The sequence below is a fragment of the Musa acuminata genome, chromosome BXJ2-5 (assembly GCF_036884655.1).
Source record: "Musa acuminata AAA Group cultivar baxijiao chromosome BXJ2-5, Cavendish_Baxijiao_AAA, whole genome shotgun sequence".
Classification (NCBI taxonomy): domain Eukaryota; kingdom Viridiplantae; phylum Streptophyta; class Magnoliopsida; order Zingiberales; family Musaceae; genus Musa; species Musa acuminata.
Window position 1 is genome coordinate 2,292,481 of NC_088342.1, and position 24,801 is coordinate 2,317,281.

At 38.8% G+C, this 24,801-nt stretch overlaps 4 protein-coding genes across 16 annotated transcripts; 1 reads left to right on the top strand and 3 right to left on the bottom strand.

Annotated features, from left to right (window-relative positions):
• Nucleotides 1–1,530: 1,530 nt before the first annotated feature.
• On the top strand, nt 1,531–3,790 carry LOC135581472 (protein NTM1-like 9). 7 transcript variants are annotated; one of them, XM_065107911.1, is made up of 6 exons: nt 1,531–1,923; nt 2,059–2,246; nt 2,527–2,804; nt 2,871–3,110; nt 3,189–3,405; nt 3,492–3,790. In XM_065107911.1, the coding sequence occupies exons 2-6, from the start codon at nt 2,090–2,092 to the stop codon at nt 3,599–3,601; spliced, it is 1,002 nt and encodes a 333-aa protein (XP_064963983.1). In that variant the 5' UTR covers nt 1,531–1,923; nt 2,059–2,089; the 3' UTR covers nt 3,602–3,790. The 7 variants fall into 7 exon arrangements, with proteins under 7 accessions (XP_064963983.1, XP_064963982.1, XP_018682263.2 ...); XM_065107910.1 differs by having other exon boundaries at nt 2,063–2,246; XM_018826718.2 differs by having other exon boundaries at nt 2,063–2,246; nt 3,189–3,402.
• Nucleotides 3,791–4,035: 245 nt separating this feature from the next.
• LOC135612100 (AT-hook motif nuclear-localized protein 10-like) lies at nt 4,036–10,326 on the bottom strand. 5 transcript variants are annotated; one of them, XM_065107916.1, is made up of 6 exons: nt 10,133–10,326; nt 9,357–9,800; nt 8,624–8,676; nt 6,688–6,819; nt 4,645–4,806; nt 4,036–4,573 (listed from the first exon to the last, which is right to left on the bottom strand). In XM_065107916.1, the coding sequence occupies exons 2-6, from the start codon at nt 9,787–9,789 to the stop codon at nt 4,277–4,279; spliced, it is 1,077 nt and encodes a 358-aa protein (XP_064963988.1). In that variant the 5' UTR covers nt 9,790–9,800; nt 10,133–10,326; the 3' UTR covers nt 4,036–4,276. The 5 variants fall into 5 exon arrangements, with proteins under 5 accessions (XP_064963988.1, XP_064963990.1, XP_064963989.1 ...); XM_065107918.1 differs by having other exon boundaries at nt 9,357–9,825; XM_065107917.1 differs by having other exon boundaries at nt 9,357–9,828.
• Nucleotides 10,327–14,374: 4,048 nt separating this feature from the next.
• Nucleotides 14,375–15,756, bottom strand: LOC103983824 (AT-hook motif nuclear-localized protein 23). Of its 2 annotated transcripts, XM_065107921.1 has the most exons (2): nt 15,472–15,756; nt 14,375–15,399 (listed from the first exon to the last, which is right to left on the bottom strand). In XM_065107921.1, the coding sequence occupies exons 1-2, from the start codon at nt 15,501–15,503 to the stop codon at nt 14,628–14,630; spliced, it is 804 nt and encodes a 267-aa protein (XP_064963993.1). In that variant the 5' UTR covers nt 15,504–15,756; the 3' UTR covers nt 14,375–14,627. The 2 variants fall into 2 exon arrangements, with proteins under 2 accessions (XP_064963993.1, XP_009399397.1); XM_009401122.3 differs by having other exon boundaries at nt 14,375–15,755.
• Nucleotides 15,757–19,407: 3,651 nt separating this feature from the next.
• On the bottom strand, nt 19,408–24,151 carry LOC135581510 (uncharacterized). Of its 2 annotated transcripts, none has more exons than XM_065107923.1 (8): nt 23,827–24,151; nt 22,776–22,922; nt 22,234–22,270; nt 20,731–20,804; nt 20,551–20,644; nt 20,332–20,414; nt 19,905–20,099; nt 19,408–19,808 (listed from the first exon to the last, which is right to left on the bottom strand). In XM_065107923.1, exons 2-7 carry the CDS (start codon nt 22,845–22,847, stop codon nt 19,929–19,931), a joined length of 531 nt encoding a protein of 176 aa, XP_064963995.1. In that variant the 5' UTR covers nt 22,848–22,922; nt 23,827–24,151; the 3' UTR covers nt 19,408–19,808; nt 19,905–19,928. The 2 variants fall into 2 exon arrangements, with proteins under 2 accessions (XP_064963995.1, XP_064963994.1); XM_065107922.1 differs by having other exon boundaries at nt 22,776–22,900; nt 23,827–24,147.
• Between the last annotated feature and the right edge of the window lie 650 nt (nt 24,152–24,801).

Below are 24,801 nucleotides of genomic sequence, written 5' to 3' on the forward strand. Positions count from 1 at the left end.
ATTGATCAAAATTAACTTTTTTTTAAATTTGATCAAAATAAGATTAATCGAATCTAAATCCAGTCAAAAAATCAACATATAACCGGAATCAAGTTCGATCAAAATATTTTGATTAAAGTAGGTCAAATTAGTTAATTTTGTAGTTAAGGACGTAAGTCAAAAATATTTATTTTTAATAGTAAAATTATAATTTTATCAAGATATATAGTGAAAATATTTGATTTCTAAAGTGTAGAACTATGAAGAGGAAAGGATTCATAGGGATAAAATAATAATTTTAATAGGTGAAACCCTAATTTCTTTTTTTTCTTTTCAGTTGTCATAGTGCCTCCTACATGAGGCCTACGGTTGTAGTGGTACATGGTCGCTCACCACCTATGTGCCACCTACAACTATCACGATTCATGGTCGACCAAGGACGTCTATTATTACTTAGTTGTTCCACCATACAATTAATGGGACTATAGCCTTTAGCATCCAATTGACGTCAGCCACAACCAACAAATGTCGTTGTAGCTGCAGTATTGTAACCGTCGATCAAAGGTATCGATGCAATGTTGGTCTAAAGCAGAGACTTTGCTGCAGCTACATACGGCCAAGGTAGCCTACCGCAATGACACTAGAGCTGCTGCACATAGGCAACCATTACTGCATGTGACATCGCTAATTGTCACACCCCACCACCATTGCCCACAATAGCATAAAACTGTATATAATGTATTTAATTTCAAAATAATAAGCTCTGATATTAATTATAATCATAAACTATAATTACACTACTATTATATGAAAAAACTTTAATGTCAAAATCAGAATCAAATAACAATAAATCAATATCAAGATTACACATCTTTCGACATCATTCAGAAAACCTTTATATGATTTACAAATTGTACGAAGAATTAGAAGAATTAGATTCATGTTCTCCGTCCTTTCTATCTAGGATCATTACGAGAGCAATGTAATAAAGACTAAGAGATATTAAAAATAGATCTATAATCTCAATTTCTGATAGTTCTAGGATCCTGTAATCATAATCAGAATCTAATCAGATTTATAATATATTTTATCTAATTAAATAAACTTATATAATATAATAGAGACTATTTCTAATGCCTAAGAAGTTAAAAAGGATAGCTAAGTTTGTCCTAACTATGAATACAGGAACTAGTTTCTTCCTATATCAACCACCCTTATGGAAATGGAATCTACTCTACAAGCATATAGTAGTCTTAAATTATTAGTTCAAAAGGTTCAAACTACTACAAAGAACAAAACGAAAGAACTTGATGTGAATGCAACTCAATGCTTGAAATCAAAGTCATGCATCTTAGTCACTTTACAAAAAGGGAGTAGGAGAAAATTTTGGCCTTTCCGACATAGTGATATGAAGATAACATTAACCGGCAAAGTGGTAGTAAACTAAGAAGGCCACTTGCATCAGTTAGATATTGACAGGAATGTGGGTTTAGTTGCGAACAGCCTTTTCGAGTCATCCTTTCCTCTATAAATTTTCCTCATCTCTTGCTTTGAACTTGCACATTAGCCCACCAACAAGTTCCACAAAACCAGTCTCCAGTTCGTGGTTTCGAGGTTCATAATCCTAAGAACAAAGGGAATCTCCATTTCTTCTTCTTCTTCCATATTGTAGATCTCCAATTGTAGCAATAAGTGAAACCTTTAGTTTCTTTTGTTCTATTCTGTTCTTTTCTCTCTGAAGTTTGAGGTTTCGCTTCGGTTTCCTAGAGAACTTGCAGCTTGAACTAAAATTTTCCATCTGATCTGAAAGTTGAATCGATCCAAAAACCAGAGTTTTATGAGAAGAATGATATTGAGCTATAAGGGTTGCATCATCTGGAAGTTGTGCTCGGAGAAGAGTTTCTATGTTTGGATATTCCATACTCTGAATAGGTACACTATGAGGTAGAGAGTCAGCTTCCATGACTTTTCATCTTTTTGAGGGGAAGCTAATCTCATCATTTCTCGTATGCTCGAGTTTTAAATAGTGTGATCTTAATTTTTCCTTCTTCTTTTTCTTGCTTCATTGTTCCATGAGAGATAGACCGAGCGTAGAATTGCAAGAAGAAAAATGAATGCTATGTTGTTGCCACCCGGCTTTCGGTTTCATCCTACGGACGAGGAGTTAGTCGGATACTACCTGAAGAGAAAAGTAGATGGGCTTAAGATCGAGCTCGAGGTCATTCCAGTGATCGATTTGTGCAAGTTTGATCCTTGGGAGCTACCAGGTAACATCTTTTCTTTGCTTTATTTCTTTTCGTTCTTGTGTGAGTATTTAGTGAAGAACAGGTTTGCCTCGAACAGGATGGCAAACTGAGTGTGTATTGTGAACTTGACTGACACAAACAGTTCCAATCTTGATAGATTTGAAGTGAAACTAAATATGTGAATTGGTCTCATCATTTACTTCCTGACAAGAGTTACCGCAGATTAAGCTGTAAAACTCTTTTGAGCACAACATTTATGAAGAAATGTTTTTCTCTGACGCTCGGCGTTCTATGTTCTTAGACAAATCGTTACTTCCAAGAAGAGACATGGAGTGGTTCTTCTTCTGCCCACGGGATCGCAAATACCCAAACGGTTCACGCACGAACAGAGCTACCGTTTCTGGATACTGGAAATCCACGGGCAAAGATAGAAAGATTTCATGTGAGTCTTCCGTGTTCGGGTTGAGGAAAACACTCGTCTTCTACCGCGGACGGGCTCCCGGGGGAGAAAGAACCGATTGGATCATGCACGAGTACCGTCTTTGCGAAGATCTTGTCCAAGGAGCTTCGAACTTTCTGGTGAGCAACTAAGAACCCTTTATTAGATCTACGTAGTCGTTCTAATGACTGGTTTCTTCTTCCTAGGGAGCTTTTGCCTTGTGCCGAGTAGTCAAGAGAAGTGGCAATGGGGTGACAAGTAGCGATCGACATGGAGAACCCAAAGCTAAAAGGTGTCCCAAGAGAAACTTCGATGAGGCCTTGCACGGCACAGAGGAAAGTTCATCTCTTGATCTCATTGACAGCAGCTGCAACGCATCTGACCTCCCATCACCAGAAACTGTGATCGCCTTCAGAGAACCGCATGTGATTTCAGATGCATCAAAGGTACAATCTGCAGCATCAAAGAACTCTATTTCGTGGTATGTTAATAAGAACACTATAATCGTCTTTTTTGGTCTGCAGGCGGATGGAGGAGCTTCAATGCCCTCAAATGGGGTTCCTAACCCAACGAGAGAAGCTTTCACCGTCGATGAACCTGGGAATGCACTCTTCTCGTCTTTCGCAAGTCCTGCACGTTGCATGGGCATGGGCATGTGCATGTGCAGCAGCAGCTGGGAAGACATCACGTTCCACAGCCTCCGGTGGGATGCAACAACATACATCGACGAATCATATGGTGGTACTACTTGTCGTAGAATGCCGACTCCTATGTCTCACAGTGTTCATGGCTTGGCATCTTCCATCTTACTTAGTCTTTGATTACAGGTACAGAAGATTTCGGTGCAGCAGCATCTGCTCACATTTGTCGGCAGGCAAGTGAAGGAGAAGAAGCCAACTTATGGTTGCAGGAAGACAACACAGTGACTGTGATGTGATGGATTTATCCAGATGAAGGCTGCAAGATTTCTGATGGTGTGGATAGTAATATTGGGAGTAAGATCTCCACAACATCCCTTTTGATGCCTGTGTGGAGGAATTAGTGTGACCATTGCAGATGTCTCCAAAGATGTATCTCCGATGCAATAATAAAAGTGGATCATTTCTTTCTGGTTTATGCCATCCTACTAATGCAACACGCTGTATAATTCCCACCCCACAAATTAAACAACTCAATCATGATGTTAAACATATGAAAACACGAGAGTCTGCAAATGACACCCTCAACACTTGCTACTACCAAGCACCGTCAGTTTATGCTGTTCACTGCATGTGCTCACACAAAGGAAAACAATGAGCTTGTAAATACCAAGAGGCAAGAACAGCCGGATATTGGTCTGCTCGGACATTGCGACATTACAAGTCCAAGAAAAGAAGAAAAATATTTCGTTACTGGCAGAAATAGATATTCTAAACAAGTCAACAAGCAAATAATTTGGAACAACATGAGTGACCTAAGAACATGAACCTAGGTTTTCAACAGGGCTGTCTGTTAGATGCCTCGGAATGTCTGTCGGAGGCCCACTCTAAAAGGTGCGGTAATAATTAGAGGCAACTAAAATTACAGTGATCCAAATCCTGGTGCTTTCTTCTTATTTCAAACGGTAGCTCTGTTAGTTAGGCATCAGTTTCATGTCGGGTTCGTGCCTGTTTAGACTTGCTGGGTGAGGCCAGCTGACAGGTGGATACGCAGATTGAACGTGCTGACTGGAGTTGTTGCAGGTGCCACCGCTCTGATTTGTGGGGCTGCCAGGGTCCTCACAAGATTCACTTGATGTCCCTTCGGATGGCGGGCTGGCTGTTACCGCTGCTCCAAACCCAGTCATCTGAGGTGGAACTGATGAAGGTTCCCACCTCAATGGCTCTGGCTTCGGCTTTTTCCCTTCCGCAATGAAGCTTCCTACCACAACCTGCAATAGAAGTGAACCTACACTTATAAGTGTGACATTTGTAACATGCACAGGAGAGATTTGATTTTGACCTGCACAGGTGTCGCTGCCACAAGCATTCCAGCAACCCCGCCACCAAGAATGCGGCCATCAGATCCTGCTAGTGCGATGCTCAAGCCACCACTTCTACTACGAGTGCTACCATCTTCTGTGAGCAGGAAAGAACCTGATAAAGAGATGATCTCAAACCGTCCCTGCAAGAAAGATCCCATTACTGCCACAGAGTCACAACAATAATTGGTAAAGGACAGCTCTGCGGGATAAGATACTGGGACTTTGTGCATTAACCCTGTGACAGAGTAGTGCTCTTAGCTATTATGACAAATGTTGCATAACTAAAAGGCAAGGCATAGTACTAACTTCAAACATAAACTAACTGCAAGATGATCAGCCACTTCATCACTGACACGAGTAAGATGATAAAGGTGCTGGCATATCTTAAGTTTTTAATGGGTCCAAGTCCTTACCTTGTAGTGCTAATATTCATCAACATCTTAGGATATAGCATTAGTGGCTATGCAGAATATAGCATGTTAACATTAAACAGAGATGTCCTTTATCAAAAGGGCAAATTGTCCTAGGTTACAGTGTGTGCCACTATAAGGTGATAATTGATATGGCCACAGCCATATAGAGTCATTAAACCCCTATATTTTAACTTTCTGATACAAAAATTGCAACATTTCCTGCTTTTCATCTCTCCATGTGAAGGAGTTTCCTTTTCTAAATAGAAGAAAACCCACATTGAAGTATTTTCTAACCGAGGAGGATTATGTTGGCCAATTCATAGAGTTGCAACACAATGTTTTTAGCAAAATCCTTGATCCTTGAATACCATGGTTTCTTGTATAGGTTGATCCTGATCCTATTCAAAAACTATCAATTTATTGGAAAGATTGTTGGAATTGACCAAAATAGACTGACCATCAACCAATCAAACCTAAAACAATAATCCAATCAATGCCAATCAAACCAGACCAAATCTAGCTGATCTGACCAACTTATAAATCTAAACTTAGTAGTTGTTTCAGTAAAAACATTATTCAGAGTCTAAATTCCATAACCAGTTCCAAAGTTGATCCCAGTACAACGATCTTGTCAAAGGCCATATCAGAGACGGATGCACAAAGTACTTTCCACCTTTATGAACTCAGGAAAGAGTTCAACTGTTTGTTTTACCTTGAGCAAAGGGATCACAATGGTGAACAAATTTATGTTGCTAAAGATACCCTGGTAGATTTATTAGACCTTATGATTTGCCAGTTTTACAATATCTATCAGATTGTCCCACTGGTCCACCAAGGACCCTGGAGATTGACTATCTAGGGAAGTCCACCTATAACAAACTTAAACCAAGAGCAAATCTATGATAAATTAAACAAATTATGACCCTTTTTGCCTGAATCCAGATAACATTGCATAATTAGACTCCAGATCCTTCACAAGAGTCCCAACTGGAGAATCCAGGCTTTAAATATAACAGCTGAAAAGTCTTAAAACCAAAAGAACCTGTATTTGATACCAGTAAAATTATTAAGACTGATTCTACAATGACCATTTGTCATCAACTTCTCCAAAAACCTAAACTCCATAAGTTCTTAAATTACAAGCATGTTCATATAAGTCAAAAAAATAAAAACTCTCTTCCTGACCCCATAGACGTAAAATCAGAAAACTTGTTAAATGAAAGATGATCCAATTCACTAACGATTGTTCTATTGTTCTAAGTTCATATTCATAATGCAAGAATGCACAGAAGGTTATAACCCTATGATGTGTGGAAATTATGAAATTCCTAACTTTGAATTCCATGATTATCTTCGAAATAAAGACTACCACAGAAGTTCCACAAAATCAAGAAATTTTCATGACTTAAGAAATGAAACAACAGAAAGGAACATTTTATCTAGATATATTCTTTTGTCATTGAAGATTGCATTTCCATCATGACATTCCCTTTGTCTGCATGTAACACATATACACGTACATCTATGGACACAAAATCTTTGTCCAGTGATGTATTTTTGAACTCTATATGTCAAGCAATTCAAGAGACAAGATCAGAATATTCGAACCTCATAAGTTACTGTTCCACCAGATATTGCTGGCTGCCGAAGTGTTACATCAGAGACAGCACCATTTGCCGACAGAATACAGACTGTCCGAGGTCCTTGTTGCGAAAAGGCCATGATTTTTGAAGCTATATCCTGCCAATATGAAAATGGTCCTTATTTAAGTATTTTGTATTGAGCTGTCTCTCCATAAATTTATGATAGCCCCCATCAACTCTTTTGTATAAATTGGTTCGAAGAGTAATGAAAATTTTAAAGCACCAAGCATTGCTCTATATACAACATAGTAAAAGTTATGACTCAAAAGAGGCATCATACAAAACATCAATCAGTATTCAATTTATGACACTGTGTGCTTGGTATTCTATGGGGGGGATTCACTACATACAATATAACTGATATACGTTGAATATGACCTACGCCGGTCAAGAACATGTCTTGACATATGATAACACACATGCACAGTACAACATATGATAGTCAACCACCTTCATGAGCCTGGCGTATGATAGTTTAGTTCTTTCTTTAACCTTTCAGCATTGAGCTTCATAACAAAAATTGCACCCAACTAATTGCTTAAAAGAATGTCAGTGTTGATTCTCATGCTGCAATCCAGGAGATATCCATGTCGATCTTCATCTTAGTGCAAAAAAAGGCTAATAATTAATCCACTTAAGAGAAAATGTACTGTCTTGATGTCCAAATTGCATTCTTTATTCTCTTCAAAAAGTTTAAATAGAATATGCATTGATTTCAATGATCAAGAACACAAAGTCACACATTGCATGGATTAGCTTATAATATTATATATCTTATCCAAATGTCTTACAACAAATGAATTTCAAGAACGGTACATCATAAGCATAAAGCATGGAGTTATGACACAATTCAACAAGTTTTAATTCTATGGACCGGAAGTTATAAGATAATGCCATGAAATATACTGGTAAAAGAAGATTTACCCATTGTCGAGCTACCATCAGGTACCACACATCAAGGACATAAACTAGATTAGGTCAAAAGTTGTAGATGATAATATCAAGTATTCCAGTAAATTGACAGATGAGAATGGAAATATCTCCACATAATGAATCAGTTGGCATATACAGACATAGAGTTGAATCACACGTACATTTCAATAATTAAAATATCAAAAGAATGATGTTGACCTTTAAGATCATTAGCTATCAAGGAAGCATCCTTAGAAGCATTTTTAGTTAAAGTAACGCTTTCAAATTGACTGCTTATAACTGCATGCAAGCAACAGCGAAGACTCGATCTATTTCACTGAGACCAGTCACCCCAAGTGGTCAAAATAAGCATGTTAACTGTAGCAAACAGTAGAGGGGCTAAAATTTTAAGATATTAATTAAAACACATTCTTGAGCACATGGGTGTTATAGGAATACAGTTTCTTTCGCATTTAAAGGTTAGCTTTCAGGCCTTATGTAAATTTCTTTCTCAATCCCCATCTTAACTACTTACTCGTGTGGCTTGTTTCACTGGAGCTTCCAGATTAACCATAAGTATAGTGTAAACTAAAAATGAATCTAAGAATATTTTATATCAGATACAGTATTTTGAATTTGTCAAAGGTAAAGATATAAGCCCAGGTCAAACTTGCATGATATATGGAAAAGACAACCAGAATCAGACAACAGAAGATATGCCTTGGATCACAATAAGAATCTTCCTCAGTCACTTCATCCCCCTCATTTTAGCATAAAATGGGAAATTTAATCATTAAAATATGTGACAATGCTATCTAATCATTTTTTCCTTTGGTTATAAAGCTTAGGAAAATCATGAAAATGGTACATAACAATTTAATTAAAATAAGAAAAAAAAATAAGATTAAGGTGACCTATTCTCAGAGTTAGGTATGCTTGAGCAGCAAAGAAAGAATAATGCATGATATTTTTCAAGCTCAACTACTTGCCTCTCCAATTTTAACAGTGATAATATGAGGAGTAAAGCCAATCCCTGGTGCACCTGGGTAACCATGAAAACTAATGTTAAGATTTTTGGAACAAGTATTAAAATGTAAACCCGACAAAGAAACGAATGCTAAAACTTTGAAAATTGAATATGTAGACAAAAGAAGTACAGAAAAAGAAGAAAGAAGTTTGACATTCAAGAGATGCAATTTGAGTGTGCTGGACTTAGGGCCTTCAAATGACTTCTTTATAGTGAGAAGATTTAATGGAAATTAATCTGTATAGGCATTGACTTCAGGAAGAAATAAATTATGCAAATTATATGAATGGGCAGCTAATAACTAATTATCACCAACTAGGACAGTCTGAAAGCAAAAAAGTACAAGGAAATATCATAAAAAAGAAAATAACGATCATGACTAAATTTAAACTTTAAGTTATAAACCAGAACATATTGTAGATGCAGAATAGAAGCAACTGATGTTAGAGGAATATTTGAACATTAGGAAACCAAAATGACCTAATTGTACGTAAATAGCTCAGAATTTGTACAATAATGTAGTCATGTAAGAGAAGACTAGAAGGAACAAGATAGATCATACATGAACCCATGGAAGTCTTAACTCACAATCACTTATGGAGAGCTTAAGACACTTTGCCTTAGCAGCTGTACACACACAGCAAGTCACATCTAGACAAATTGTTCATAATTAAACCAAGTGGCGCAAGAATTACCCAACGCTTCCAGTTGCTGCTTCTTCCCTGAACCGGGAGGGCGGCCTCGACGCTTAGCTGCTGGATCAGAGGCTGAACTATTAGAGTATCCCGAAGCTGAAGATGGTGGAGTTAAGGCCAAACCCATGCCAGCATCTGGTCCATACTTTCTTGGCCTTCCTCTCTTCTTCTTCACCGACTCACCCATGTTAAATATACCACCTTGCCTCATTCCAGAGAAACCATCTCCTTGGTACAAAGAACCGGTCAAGTCCACCGGCTTCGACGCAGGTGAAGTCATGGGGTTAAAAGAAAGCCGCATGCCCTCCATCACTCCAGCTGAATTATGCGCCACCATCGGATTGTTCGGCGGTCCAGCTCCGTAGGAGCCGGGACCCTCCACTACACCGGGAGGCTGCGACGAGCTCACTCTCGGAGGCTCTCTAGCGTCCATTTTGCCAAACCCTACAACCAAATTCCCGAGCGTTCTCTGCTGCAGTTCAGCTAGATCTTCAAACCACTTCCGCAGTTCTTCAAGAAATTAAAACCAAACAAAGATCTTCGACAAGAAAATGCGAGTGCATGTAAAGAAATTTTGCGAGATCTCCCCAAAAATCACAACTTTCGGAAAAAAAAAGGATCGATCGAGTGAAATGCAAATACAAATTATCCCGTCAGTCAGCCCATTTCACGATGCTACGTTTTTGCACGGAAAGGCAAAGAAAAAGAGTCATTTTTTACACCAAATTCGTGGGAAAAAAATGGGGTAAACAAAGAACCAAGAAAAGAAAACACACCTCAGATCAGATCGATCGGCCGCACCAAACCAAAATGGGAAGGACGAATTGCTTCAAGACCAAAAACGTTCGCCATCCATAACCCACACCGCACCACCACCAACCTAACAAGATGAGGAGGAATCGGAATCAACACCTTTAACCAGAGGAGGAAACAAAAATTCTAAAAAGGGTTAGAACTGGAGCTCGGAAATCGAAGCGATTAATTAAAACTTCTTTAATGCATTCTTTTCAGGACTTTTTTTTATTGTATATATATCTTTTTTTTATTTTTTCTCAAATAAAAAAAAAGCTAAATCTAAATTTTCAGACTTCAAATTCCTTTTTGTTTACAATATGTCACATCTTTTCTTAATATGGAAACGTATTTTGGTGAAATAATACGTATGGCTGTGTATAACAATAGCATATTTTTGAAATTATGTAACTTACTTTATGAAAATTAATTGTTTTTATATTTATTTTTTTATTTTTATTTATGTGATCAAATACACATAAATGCAATGGCTAATTATTTGTTCAAACACACTACATTATAATTTTTCTAAATTGAAATAGGATATTTTTTTAAAGGATGAATTCAAATAAAATATCTTTTAAGTTTAAGAATTTCTCAAATAATGTTTTAACTTCAAAAAATTTAAATAATATTTTTTAAAAAATAATCATCCTATCCTCGATCGACCACATCCCTCTACCCTACCAATCTCCCTCTCCACCTCGTCAATCCTTAGCCATCTGTATCTTTCCACACGGATTAGTCCCACTGATCGTCTTCTCCCCTCTCATGATTACATATGCCCGAGCTAGCCTCATTGATCAGAGTCCTCTTTTTCTTCCCTATCACTTATGTCTAGTGAGATCATAAGAGTGATAATAAAGATGATGCAAAGAGGAGGCGACGGTAGGTGACGAAAATAAGGATAAAACAAAATTTTCATCTAACCAAGAAACTTTATAAAATTTTTTTAAAGTTTGAAAGAATTTTCAAATTTAGGAACTTTCTCCAAAGAATTTATCTCTTTTTTCATCATTTAAAATGAGAGAAAATAAAAAAAAAAATGGTGTGGGTCCCCTTTTTTCCCTTCAAATTCGAATCGCCCGCTCGATCAAATTGGAAATATTAAATGTTGATGGGGTCACTTTGGGATGTTATTGGAATTTAATATATGTCATCTTCCTAAATTGAGTGGCCTTGAAGACTGCAATCTTGACCTTTTGCTTGCACGCGTGATTATGAAGGGGGACTGTAATCTTTGTTTTTTTTAATGTATATCACTTTTTTTAATGCAAATACTTGTGGGTTTTTCTTAAAAGGAAAATATTTTTCCAGTTATTTTTTTACAATAATTTGCTTTCCATTGTTATTAGTATCGTGACATTAAACGTGTTGATCAAAAATTATAAATCGAATGAAATTGATCAGTGTTAACATACATTAGCAAGTTGAATTATACCTCGTATATATCATCGTATTCTTTTCAATACTTAGTATCACATAGTTATTATTTACTTTTGTTTCGATCTTCATTTGATATATAATTTTTTTAACCGTGGTTAATGACTTTGATGTTATTTTTTCCTATTATAATATAATATTTCTTTTTAATCGGACCAAATGAAAGGAGGGAAAATATTTTCCTCGACTTTTTCAAGAAAAAGTTGAAAGCATGTTTGTTATTTTATGCGATTTAAAAATAATAATAATAATAATAATAATAATAATAATAATAATAATAATATGAAAATTATCCAATAATTCTATCCTTGTTGATTGAAGGATGAATGAAACTCTCATTTATGAACACAACATGAGTATATAAACATGCCTTCTTGCGTTGCCCTTCACATTTGTCTTCTTCGCTCGACAGGGTTACTACTGTGCGATCAACATCTTTGTTTCTTCCAATGACATCTAATTCAACCTTCCATAATCTTGTCTTCTTAAGTCAGCTTTGCTTTGTAAACAAGCCCCCCTACAAAGTCTAAATCCTAACTAAGAACCTTAAGAACCAAAGTTTGTATCTCTTACTCGAAAGTCTCATCAGGTCTCTTCTTCTTCTTCTTGGAAAGTCTCTTCTCAAATTAGCACTACTAAGTTGTGATCTTGCAAGGGGAAAAAGATCCTTCAGCGAACGACTTTAGTCTTCCATTCCTAATGATCCACTAACTACATATTTGTTTGAACTTTCACGTAGTCCATCGAAAAGAAAGCATATGAATCAAAGCTATCAAGGTAAAATGTGTTTTGGTAGTATCAGAGAAAGATCATGAATCTTCCACAGATTAAAGAGCCACATAGAACATTGCTACATAGCAAGAACCAAGAAGATAAAAATATATCCCTGCAGTTACCTTTCTCACTTGCTCACTGAGCAACTAAGACACAAGTTATTACAACTCGGAAAGAAAGTGTTAATTGGTTGTATGTATGACTTCTTCGTAATGACAATAATAACAAAGGAAAAAAAACAATTCAGAAGTGATAATATGTTTATTGTAGCTGGAAAATCTAGTGATGCAACCAAAGCTATCGATGACAGTGATTCTGGCATCAGGTTCAGCATCAAACAAGAGAACATTTATAAGCAAAGATGAATCGACATCAATGATCGAGGAAACTCCCTTAAGCAGCATTATTCATCTCATTAAAGCAGAAGTTGACATGCTCCATAGATCTCCATGACAACGAGAAGAAGTGAAGAATTTGAGGATATTAGAGTTGCAATGTTTGCAATTACCAGTCAGGAATGTAAAGATATCTGAAAATTGTTGTAATATATATCTGCAATGTTGGATGGTTTGGTAGCTTCTTTTTTTGAGTGAAATCTATCATCACAACATCAGGTAGCTTTGTATTTTCTGACAAATCTTCTATATATGACACTAAAGCTTGTATTAATCCTCGTTTCGGCGTTTCATGTGATCCTATTTAATAATTATCGTGTAAAGGTTTTAAGGCACAAAAGATGGAGTATATATGGATTTAATGATGATCATCATAGTTCAAGTTTCTCCCGTCGAATAATACATAAAGCATTGGCTGTGTAACACAACTGATCAAAGACAAAGAAAATTCCAATGAATATTCAATAAATAGCTAACAATTCAAGAGTTTGTGTATATCAACAAGTATTTTTTTATGCTTAGATGATCACATTCAATCATCTTTGAAACAATCTAGATCTGAAATTTCATAAAGTAGTAAATTGTTAACTATCAAGAATTAAAGTTTAGTATATTTGTAATAGAAAGTAAATAAATAAATACAGAATACATACATATCTATTCATGCAAACCAAATATATAATCAATATGCAAGGATGACACAGAAATGTGAAAAAAAATAGACATGGAAGAGAGGAAATTGTTCAAAGAATCGAGATCGAGATCGAGATCGATGCAGAATTGTTGGTTAAAATTTTAATCAGACAAGAACAGCTACCTTGATTTGCTGTTAGAAGCAGTTTTGAAGACCTAAGAATTTTGAAGATTGTAAAATGTCACACATCTATAGATAAGGAAATTGTCATGCAAATTGGCTAGCTGGATGTGCTAAGACCAATAGAACTTGCCTAATTTGGAGATAAGGAAATGATGTTTTATCCTTAGAAAAAGCATGACACATAGATGTGACAAGCAATTACAAAGCAACTAAACATGAGACTGCTATGCGATGTATTGGAATGAGCATAAAAGATATTTTGATCAGGTGGTATAATTTGGTATTATGCCAATACAACAATGATTAATCAGGCAAACATAAGGACAATGCATCAACTTTGGGACATTTTCCATCTTTTGAGGTCATAATCGCCTTCGATGAATGTTTGAATGTTCAATAGACCCCAACATTTCACGCTTCAGATGCACAGATGGCGAGGAGGAAGATGAAGATTTCCTGAGAGAACGCTGCCAGAAAGCAAAAGCTAGTGGTCTTTCGGTAGAAGACATGCAGACATGGGATCAAAGAACAATGTTTCCTATCCCACAGACGAAACCCTACGTCATGATTTCTTCTCCTTTTATCCTTATTTCCATGATCCTCGATGAATACTCACTGAAAACTAATATGCCCTAATCATCCATTTCATTATCTGCTAACAAGTAGAAGAAGGGTACAAACAAAAGTGCTACTGACAATTACACTGGGAATACTCAGCTGTTAATCCGAATGTTGGACTGATAGTAGAGTAAGAAAAAGGTCGAGATGAAGCAGTCGATGCATGCAGTGGATGATGATAACAGTACTAAACAAGTGTATTTATAACAGAGAGAGTACTTCCACGAACAACAACAGCAAAAACAACACACAACAGTGGAAGATGAAGTAGACGAGGCGACAGAGAAGACAAGACATCAGAAATCCCAAGAAAGAGAGCAAAAGATCGGAACCAGTCGAGAAGAAATGAAACAAGCTGAGTAGTTGTTGCACGGAAATCCTCGAGTGCGCATGCTAACCTTTGCTGCAGCAGGCACATCATGTCCATCCATATCAGAAAGGTAGCCGCCTGGTTGCGGTTGCTTCCCCCGCCCAACCGTGCCCGTCCGCCGGCAATTGGCTATTTGTCATGTTGAGCGGCAAGTTGAACAATGGTAAGATCGATGACGGGTCAGGGAAGGGACTGCCTCCCGCTCCGCCGCTCCCTCCGTCTCCTCCTGATCCTTGTGGCGCTGGTGGCTGCATCTGCAGCGGCGGGGATTCTTCCTCCTCTAGCGGGAGCCGCTCATATGCGACGTTGGTGAAGGAAGCAGTGATCACAAGAACCGGGCCGGCCGCAAGCAGCGTTCCGGCGACGTTGCCGCCGACCACTTGGCCTTGTCCACCGGCGAGGAAGATGGTGAGGCTAGTAGCCCCGGGAGGAGCGGGTGGCGGAAGGAAGGACCCCGAGAGCGATAAGATCTCGAAGCGGCCTTGGAGGGTGACCACGCCACCGGACGCGGAGGGCTGGTGGAGGGTGACGTTGGTGACGATCCCGCTCCCGCTGAGGACGCAGACGCCGCGCTGCCTGCGTCGGGCGTAGGTGGCGATGCAGTCGAAGACGTCACATCCGGCGCCGACCTCGAGGATGTGAGCACGGAGAGTGTTGGCGCTCTCCTGGGTGATGATCACCGGGGGCTTAGGCTTGTTCTTGGAGCCCGGGGGGCGGCCCCGGGGGCGCCGGCCCGCCGCGCCGCCTTGAGCAGCCCCCTGATCGGGCGTGAACGGCGAGTCGTCGCTTTCCGCGGCGCCGCTGAATTGGCCATGCTCGATCTTAGCACTGCTGCTGTTATTGTTGTCATCCTCTGAGCTCGGGTTAAGGTGGTGGGCGAGGTGAAGATGGTGGTGGTGGACGTACCTTGTAGCGGTGCTCAGATCCAAGCCAGCCATAACCTCATTCAAGAAAACCCACTGTGTGAGAGAAGCGAGCAAAAAAAATAATAGAAGCGCTGTTTTCTAGTTCCAAAAGCGGAGAAAAGGTGGGGAAAACGTATATAAAAGCGAGTTCTTTAAAGCGAAGAGAGCACAGGGGAGGAGCAGTGGAGGAAGTGCCGAAACCGAACGCAGAGAGAGAGAGAGAGAGAGAGAGAGAGAGAGGGTTTGTGAAGGGAGGAGACAGAGAGAGATGGGAGGGTTGGCCTAAGAGTTGAAGAAATGGATAGAATAATGGGAATAGGTGGAGAGAGAGAGAGAAGGCGAGGGTTATAATATGATATGCGTTGTGACATAGTGTTTGATGGTGATGCCTTTGGCTCCATTAAAATGCCTTAAACTGAGGTTTAGGAGTTGTTAAACCTTGGGTTTACCAAGTTAACCCAGGGTTGGTGTCAAAACAGTTGTGCAAGTGGTTGATGGTCTTCCTCCAAAGGAGCCGAAAGCAGACATCCTCTCTCTCTCTCCCTCTCCCTCTCCCTCTCCCTCCTCAATCGAACATTGTCTCTTCGTTTTGCCTTTCCGAGACACATCTGACATTTCTTCTAATAATTAACCATCTTTTTTTTTTCCTTTTCTTATGTATTTTTAATGATTCAGTTTGATTTGGCATTCTTAAAGAGTAAATAAATCTGCAACAGGTCCCTCTCCTTGTGACTATGTTTCATGGGTTCGTTGCCTATTCTATCTCTCTCTCCATCTCCTCATGTCGCTTCACCGTAAAGATCTTCTTGTTCGACCCCTCGCATCGATCGAATGAGCCAGCAATCAACCACGTGATGTCATCCCTACAGTGAGGCATTTATAATCTGCATCAGGAGAAACCATCCATGGCCATGCATTCCGGTGCATGCATCAAAATGAGTGCGGCTAAATGCCCGAACCGGTCATGTAAACCAACCGGCCTGGTTCAACCGGGGAGGGTGGGGTTCACGTGCGTCGTCCGGACCGAGTCATGCAGAAAAGTCAAACCCACCGAACCCTCCGGGTGGCTGTCGGCCGCGGCGCCCTCCTCGAGACCACCACTGCCACCAGCTCATCCCTCCCCAAACCATCGGTCATATTATATATACGGATATCTATACTCAGGTCTTGATGACGAGATACTGTATGTAATCTTCCGCGTACACATATCAACAAACAGGAACATGTTGCAGAGTCTACGGCTCTTCATATACATTTAATCTCAGTAGGTATACAGCGAAGGGTTGAGGAAAGGGATGGCTGATCGAGGAAGAGAAGAACAGAAGTTATCGATCGATTAGGTAAAGCTGCAGGTGGTGGCTCGAGATCTAAAGCATACGATCGCTCGCTGCCACTTTTGACCAGCTTCGGAGATGCCGTAGGCCTTATTGGCTTCCTATGGTGGAGGTTCCATGGAGAGTGACTTCCACTGTGTCTCTCCTTTAGCTTTAGAGAAGTGATTAAGGATGTATTCTAAACAATTCATGTCGTGATCAGAAATGCCGGTTTGTGTTTGGACATTGAAAAAGAGATTAGCCGAATCTTAATCTATAAAAGGTGTCCCCCAGTTGCTCCAAAGTTGCATGTCCTTAGTCATGGAAATATGGATAGCACTTGCAAGTTGACTTCTCCATGGTCATTTATAACTCGGGTGTTTGGATGAAGGGATGGTAATATCTGTTCCCTCTCTATCTCTTTGCGTTTTAAGATGATGTGTAGTTAGAGAGACCTGCACTCAATGTACTGTAGAGACTACTTTATTAGAAATGTCCATACCTGATGATGGACACATATTGCATGAGTTACTTCTCTCGAATTTCCATGACACTGCGACTCTAGAGATGTTGAAGAACATTTAACACAGTTGACCAAAGCCTGTCCACTTTAGAACGATGCCCTGAGCCACATCTCCATTAAAATGATTCTGTCAACCTATCAAGTTCATTTTGCGTTTTTAGTGACCCTTTTTAGCTTCTCTATCAGCAAAAGAACATCCTACAAGTGCTCTTGAGCTATCAGTTAAAGAAGAGGTCAACAAAATAGTGATAGAAATAAATGGTAGTTGTGAATATAGTTTGAAGTCTCACAAGTTGCTTTATTCTACGAATAAACTGTTAAGAGAATTTTAAGCCTAACTATACGGAGTAGGTGTGAACATAGCCAGTACCATTGAGACTAATATCAAATTCGATGCAAGAGAAAGATCAAGTATTGTGTGCAACCATCACTGTCAATCTGATCTTTGTTTTATGATTGATTGGAGTAATTAAATCCATCGTTATAGGGGAGTCAAAGCGTATTGGTCGAGCAACAGAGAAATGAAATAATCCAACAACAACTGGTAGCTATGTTTTTGTAGCTAATAAGACCATGACTTCAATGCGAACTGAACACCACGGAACACTCTTTTTTTCTGAAAGTGCTTTGCAGTAGTTCTAATCAACACACGATTATGAACTGCACAAAGCTCATTGCAGTGTCATGAATTCACTGTAGTGGAAGCGCTTCCGGACCTTCAAATATACAACAACACAGACGCGAGAATTTGTATCACTAAAAGCTTAAGAGGTGGTGATTTAAGGGTCATGGAAGTCCCTAAAGATGCTCCCCACTGAGGTCCACTCTTGTCAGGCAGCAACTGCACCTAATCATTCTGCTGCTTCCAACGAGCTTATAATAACTTAATCGACACACATAAAAGTAATCATGTGCCACATTGGATCCTGCATAATGTATGCGCTGAAAGATAAGCATGACATTAATTATTCACATAAAACCACTTGTTTCCGCGACACGGGCCCCTACGATTGATGATCACACGCCACAAACATCATACCACGGATTGAACAGTACTGTACTGTGGAATAATAAAAGAGTTGTATGCGTATGTAAAGCGTTATAATTCATCTCTATGACCGTGTGGTATTAATTAGAGGAGAGGCCGTGGTTCATCGCAGGTGAGGAAGAATGCCAACAACGTGTGGCTGTGATATGAGGATCCGGGATCAACGTCCACGTGATGACGAGGGTTTGCATGGCATCTTCACGTGGAACCCAACCACGACGCGCGAACCGAAATATTCCCGGTGCTCGCCGCACGCGCGACGCATGTTTCACATGCAAGCGCAGCACGGAGTTCCACGACCGAGCAACGCATTGGCTTCCACGGCCGCGATCTACGTTAGATTCGGTCGGGTGCGTGCCCAAGGTCTATTGGGCTTTACGGCCTAAATATGGCCCAATTTCGACAAGAATTCTTCTAACCAAACATGCGCCGCACCCAGAGGCCTGTACAAAGGTTTGGACCAGCTCTGGCTCGCAGTTTGCCAGCCAATGCTGCCAGGAATATGCGATGAAGAATACAGCCATATTTTGGGAGGTCTTGGGAATTGCTTTGTTCTTGACATGGTTGACTTCTTGACGTATTGACTTCTTTGGGAAGATCATAGCGCAATAGTACTGCTGAGCACAAGATTTCGATTCCATGATATCCTCCAGACGCATCCCTGCAGCCAGCCAGAAACCTTCGACTTGTCTGGCTGTCAATCGTTTACTTGACATGGATCACAACAGCAAGCCAAGAACCATCTGGGGAGGGTAAGCAACTTTCCCCCAAAATTTGGCTCAAGAATTATTGAACATTTGATCTATTAAAATGCTAATTCTTGCATGAAGCTTAAAGAGTCTGGTTGAAACAAGTCATGAAATCTCAGCAAATTTTCTTGGGAAACAGAACACTGAAATCACAATCTCTCTGGCAAGCAGTTGTAGATATGCTCTTGAAAGCATAAAGTGACCACTTCCTCCAAGAACAGTCTTTAAGATTTGTCAGGTTTTATAATTACCATGCCGATATATACCCCACTTCATGCACAAAACACATCACTAGCTGCCTATGTCACAACGCAAGCCAGAAACAGAACCTTTATTTATCATGTGCCAATTTCATAAATGGAGATCAACTGACTCATAAACTGGTGCTGTGTGTTCAAAGTTATACTCAATGTCATCAATCCAGTCACCATAAAACTTACTAATTTTGCCCGGGCCCTTCCATTTCTGGACCGATCTCTGTCCCTGCCTGTGTGTGGAACCAGCAGACCTCTGCGAGGAACACCAATATGATACATATCCGCATGAGGAACTGAGATGTTTGAAGCAACTGAAGTACCCGACAGAGCTATCTTCTGTGAAAACCCTCCTTCCACCTAAAGTTTTCAGCGAAAGATGAAGGCTGAAGCCCAAAGGCAACTTTCAGCTCGAGAAATCGGATTCCCAGTTTTGACTGATGACAAATACCTGTAGAAATACATGATGTAAAGATTATCAACAAAATATTAGAGATGAGTCTCACAACTTGAAAAACTTTAATTCACACAAGATGGAAATACGAACCCTATTTTGAAGGCACAGCCACTGTCAATTGTTTACGTGCTTGTCCAAAAAGGCATTTGCCAAATTGCTAAATATCACATTCGGAGATCCAGATGCAGCATATCGTCTTATGACTTCAATAACTTCCGGTTTCAAAATCTCTTTCTTAGAAGAAGAATTACATAGATAATATAAAGCCCCAAGAGCATAAGTCACCTGTGTTCACATTCTAAAATGACATTGTAAGAACTGCTTTTGAAATCTTAGTTTGTTGTTCATAATAAAAAGATGTCTGTTCTCAAAACTATTTTGCATTAGCATATAAAATGACATTAGTCAATCAATATATTACTTCATGAAAGTTATTTTGACCATGTGAAACCTATTTGTCTCACTGGATAAAAGGAAACGGGCAACTTTGTGAATGTTCACAAATGGATATACTTACAGTACTTCCATCTGAGCTGGATAAACATTGTATGACCAATGGAATTCCACCACATTGAATGATCATTGCAGCATTTTCTGGATCTGCAATGCAACAGTTATTTTGCTTACATATTTTGGGGAAAGATATCATATGTTTCTCTATGATATTCATTATAATGCTTACAATTGTTAAAATTCTACGCAAGAACCCTAGGAATTTATATTTCAAATTACTTACCAACACAAGAGTTGCAAATCCCACCGATGCCAAACTCAATAAGTTTTTCATTATGCTCTGTTATGCAGTCCAGAAACAGCTCCAATACATTAAGCTGCTTGAACAAATATATGCATTAAAAACATAAATAATTAGGACCATAATACTGTAAACAGTAACGTATGAATTTGATTTCTGTACCTGGCGCAGAAATGCATAATTGTAAGGATCATATGCAAAGTTGGCCAGATTCGCAACAATTCTCTCTTTTGATTCTGCAAGATGTCAAACAACAGAAAGGCACTTGTCTCTGAAACCAACTATTCACTGTACTATTCCAACCAGAACTAAGCAAATAAAGATCAAAACAGATTCTGACACAAAATGTAGCAATTAAACAAGGAAACATCATGAACATGATCAGAATCCAAAAGCCAATTGACATGTACATTTAGTGTTACATATAATCAATAAAACAACATTTGTGAGACAAACAATTTCAGCAAAAATATTTAACAAATTTATGATTTTTTGACGTTAAATATGACAACACACAAACTTATTAGTTTTTAGCAGTTAACAACTTATTGATCGTATCTTTTCTATGAATGATTAAACAACTTTTAAACCGAGGGACACGTTAATTTTGTTCAGGCTATCAAAGATAATTGTCAAAATGACAAAAAGTACTGAAATATATTGCATTAACAGAAAAGATAGGATCCAATACATTGATCGGAATTGACCAAAATAGGGTTGATGAATATCAAAAGCTTTTCAACTTCAAGTCTTCAACTATATATTATTCTATAATGTGAAACTGTGATACATATCAATCGGGTAAAAATCATGTTAAAGTTCAAGATTTCTCAGCAAGGCTTACAACCTTTCAAATGGAATGAATTATATGCTACAATAAATACTTTTACAACACATTGAGAATGAGACTGATCTGAAAGAAAAAGCCTTGCAGTTTTCCTTTATAATTTATTTTGACAAATGGCAGTATGGATCTTAAGGAGCAATATACTCAAGTTTCAAGCAAACCAGCAAAATCTGTCATGAAATAAAATGTCTGTTGTTTCTTGATTTTTGTCATGACCTTCACCTTCTTTGTCTCTCTATCCTACTAATTCTGTGTACTATCTTTCCATAAAACAAAAAATTCATCCAAGAATCTACAATGTGGAGCCTGTGAGGTGTGGAGTATGTTCCTGAAATATTAGGCTTCAATGTAGGGTTACCTTACATTTTAGCAGCATAGCGAGTTAAATTGATTTTAGGTTAACTTTAAATAATGATTTATGCTTAAAGCACCTAACTAAGCAAATTCTGACAATAGATTTCTATATTGGCATTCCTTCCCCAACTTCAAAGTCATAATTGATAACCACCCTCATTTTATGATTAAAACAGAACGTACACACATTTAAGCTCCTAGGCTTAGTGCATTCAAATGCATATGGTATTTACGAGTTACAATACTGATAACGTCTGTGGTGCCTATATCCAGTAAAATTGAGAAGTATGGTCATTCAAAAACAGGAAAGATAATGGAATGTTACAAAATGCAAATAAAGGCCAGATTAATAGAGTTCCAAACCAACAATAACCTTAGATAATTATGATTTCTCTTGAATCAAGCAGAAAATCTGGAATGATATGAAAACAAAAGGACTACGATGACAAAGAACCAGTAATGACCTTCATTTGTTGTATTCTGGAACTCTGTCACAAGTTCCTGGAAAACAGATGCATTGGAAATAAGCAAGAGAGCATACTTGGACTGAAATCATTGTAAAACCACTAGAAAAACATAAGATATATATTCAAGAAATATCCTACATCATTTTACAGCATGCGACAACAAGATCTCTGATCCAGGCCCAAGTATACCTTGTTAGAATCACCATTCAACTATTATATAAATTGCATATGTTGCAATTGGCAGAAGGTTATAATAACTGTGTCGCTTTGGAGCATTATCAACCTTACAATTTATGCAAAAAGTAATCGACTAAATTTCCTAATTCATATTCAACAAAAAGGATAACTAAAGACAGAAAGGTTCAATGAGGAATCACATTCACATCAAATATCCAAAGAAATCAAATGCACAATCATAAAAATATTTTCTTTTCTAAAGCATGTGAGAGGAAATAGATAGACTGGATGATAACTTCTCTTATTTCAAAAAAATTTGTGCTGGGATCAACAAATCAAAGCAAGAGAGAGAAAGTGAGTACCTGAAGGTATTGGGCTCGAGGGGTGCCACGCCTCCCAGTGCGCTCCGCCTGACGCTTGTCGTTGGTGAACATTTCAGCAGCGACTTCAACTGCTGCTGCTCTACCAAACAGGCACCAGTTCTCCCCTTACCTCAGAAGGAACCCAATCTAATGAATAAAACGCTAAAACTAGAAGTAAACGAATTGAAGACAAAACAGAAAAAAGACCAAATTTGCTGCAAAATTCATACCTTTGACATCAAGCCAAAGAAAAATAAATATCTTATGATGACCATGTTGTCAAAGGCACTAGGCGCTAAAATGCACCAAGGTTTCAAAGGTGAGGCCCTAGGCACTCACCAGGGCGAAGCCAGGCGCTCGCCAATATAAAAATCATAAAAAAGATATAATCAAGAAGAAATTCAATTATCAACAATATAGATTAGACAAAATATGAATTCCATATCATATTCATATTCAAATTATCACCACTAAATCATCGAATTATATTCATTCAACCATCTACAAAACATTAAAGTACTAAATTGTTTGAATCTAACGAAAAAAATAACAAAACAAAAGAAGATTAACATCAAAATTAACATAATTCAAAATTATAGAAAAAAATTTACAATTCAAAATTCTAGCAGTCACAAATACAGTAATTAACACGATTCATAAATTATTATTCACAAAAAATTAACAGAATTTTGCAGGGTGGGGGGTGGTCTGAGAATAGGAGCAGGTCGGCTGAGAGTAGGGGAAGGCTGAAGGCAGGGGCGCGCAAGGAGGCGGGCTGAGAACAGGGGGAGGCAAGGGCGAGGGCTGACAGCGACAGGAGGCGGAGAGAGCCGTCGAAAAAAAGGGAGAGGCTGCCTGAGGACGCCATGCGAGAGAGATGCAGAGAAGATGCCATCGGAAAGGAAAGGGGTGGCAGAGTGTTGCGACAGAAAAGAAGGGGGGAGGGAAGGGGCATTGCAAGCGAGAAGAGGGAGGAGGGGGGACGTTGAACCGCCGGAGAGAGGGGGGAGAGAGGGGTCGGGGATAGAGAGAGCTGAGAGAGAGGAGGTACCGGGGGAAGGCGCCGCGCTGCACCGCCGCCGCTAACGCTGGGAGAATCCTGGTCGTCGGTCGTTCGTGTCGCCGGCCGACTTACACGCAACAGGGAGGAGGACACTCGGGTTTGCCTAGGGTTTCCTGCGAGAGAGACGAAGCGTCGCAGTGGAGATGCCTCGCGCGTCGTGCGTCTTGAGGGGGTGGTAATATCCGAATCGGTGAGCACCACCGTTGGCCGGAGACGACAGGGGCGATGATGCACGGGCAACGCGGACGGGGTCGCCGTGGTCTCGATCTATCGTGCCATTCCTTTTGATATCTCATCTCTTATCGGAGTTCCCGTTGGCTTGTAAATACATCACATACCATAACGGATCTGGAATCCGCATTTAGCGAACTCGTATATCACACTTTCGGATACTAATTAATATCAAAACAAAACAATGGTGATATTGAATTGGTTTCTTAAGCACAATTTGGGTGGATTATGTCATCGATTAATATCTGCTTTGGGAATTGCAATTGATATCATTTTGAAGGAAATATGGTGACCAAAATTAACATCCATTCGGTGTTTAAATTTAAATTCATTTACATTAATTTTATCGGATCTGAAACTTATGTTCAAGTTAATAATAATAATAATAATAATAATATAATATTAAACCTAAATCCGAGTATTAGGCTGCACTCATTGGAACTTGGATGATTTATATTTCTTGTATCGCAGCCAAACCCAATAATCAACATCCAATTTTTGCAACCAAAAAAGAAATATAAATATTTTAGGTAAATTCTTACATCTTTTTTATTTTATCATAAAGTATCTCTCATTTTTAGAATTTCCATATTTTTTTACATAGTACCTAGAATACCCTTAGCCACATACTCATTTTTCTTTCTTTTCCTTATAGATTGATCACATGGTTATAGTATTTTTATATTACACTATAGTGTTTTATATTATTAATATTTTTATACTATTAAAAAT

Excerpts from the sequence above, each read along its gene's own strand:
- LOC103983824 (XM_009401122.3), bottom strand. The coding sequence starts at position 15,503 with ATGGCTGGCTTGGATCTGAGCACCGCTACAAGGTACGTCCACCACCAC.
- LOC135581472 (XM_065107909.1), top strand. The coding sequence starts at position 2,090 with ATGAATGCTATGTTGTTGCCACCCGGCTTTCGGTTTCATCCTACGGAC. Across the intron at positions 3,111-3,188 it reads TGATTTCAGATGCATCAAAG|GCGGATGGAGGAGCTTCAAT; the intron begins GTACAATCTGCA and ends TTTGGTCTGCAG. Across the intron at positions 3,406-3,491 it reads CATCGACGAATCATATGGTG|GTACAGAAGATTTCGGTGCA; the intron begins GTACTACTTGTC and ends CTTTGATTACAG.
- LOC135612100 (XM_065107916.1), bottom strand. The coding sequence starts at position 9,789 with ATGGACGCTAGAGAGCCTCCGAGAGTGAGCTCGTCGCAGCCTCCCGGT. Across the intron at positions 8,677-9,356 it reads GCAGCAACTGGAAGCGTTGG|GTGCACCAGGGATTGGCTTT; the intron begins GTAATTCTTGCG and ends ATGGTTACCCAG. Across the intron at positions 4,807-6,687 it reads GTGGAACAGTAACTTATGAG|GGACGGTTTGAGATCATCTC; the intron begins GTTCGAATATTC and ends TCTTTCTTGCAG.
- LOC135581510 (XM_065107923.1), bottom strand. The coding sequence starts at position 22,847 with ATGTTCACCAACGACAAGCGTCAGGCGGAGCGCACTGGGAGGCGTGGC. Across the intron at positions 20,645-20,730 it reads ATTATGCATTTCTGCGCCAG|CTTAATGTATTGGAGCTGTT; the intron begins GTACAGAAATCA and ends TTGTTCAAGCAG. Across the intron at positions 20,415-20,550 it reads GATTTGCAACTCTTGTGTTG|ATCCAGAAAATGCTGCAATG; the intron begins GTAAGTAATTTG and ends GTTGCATTGCAG.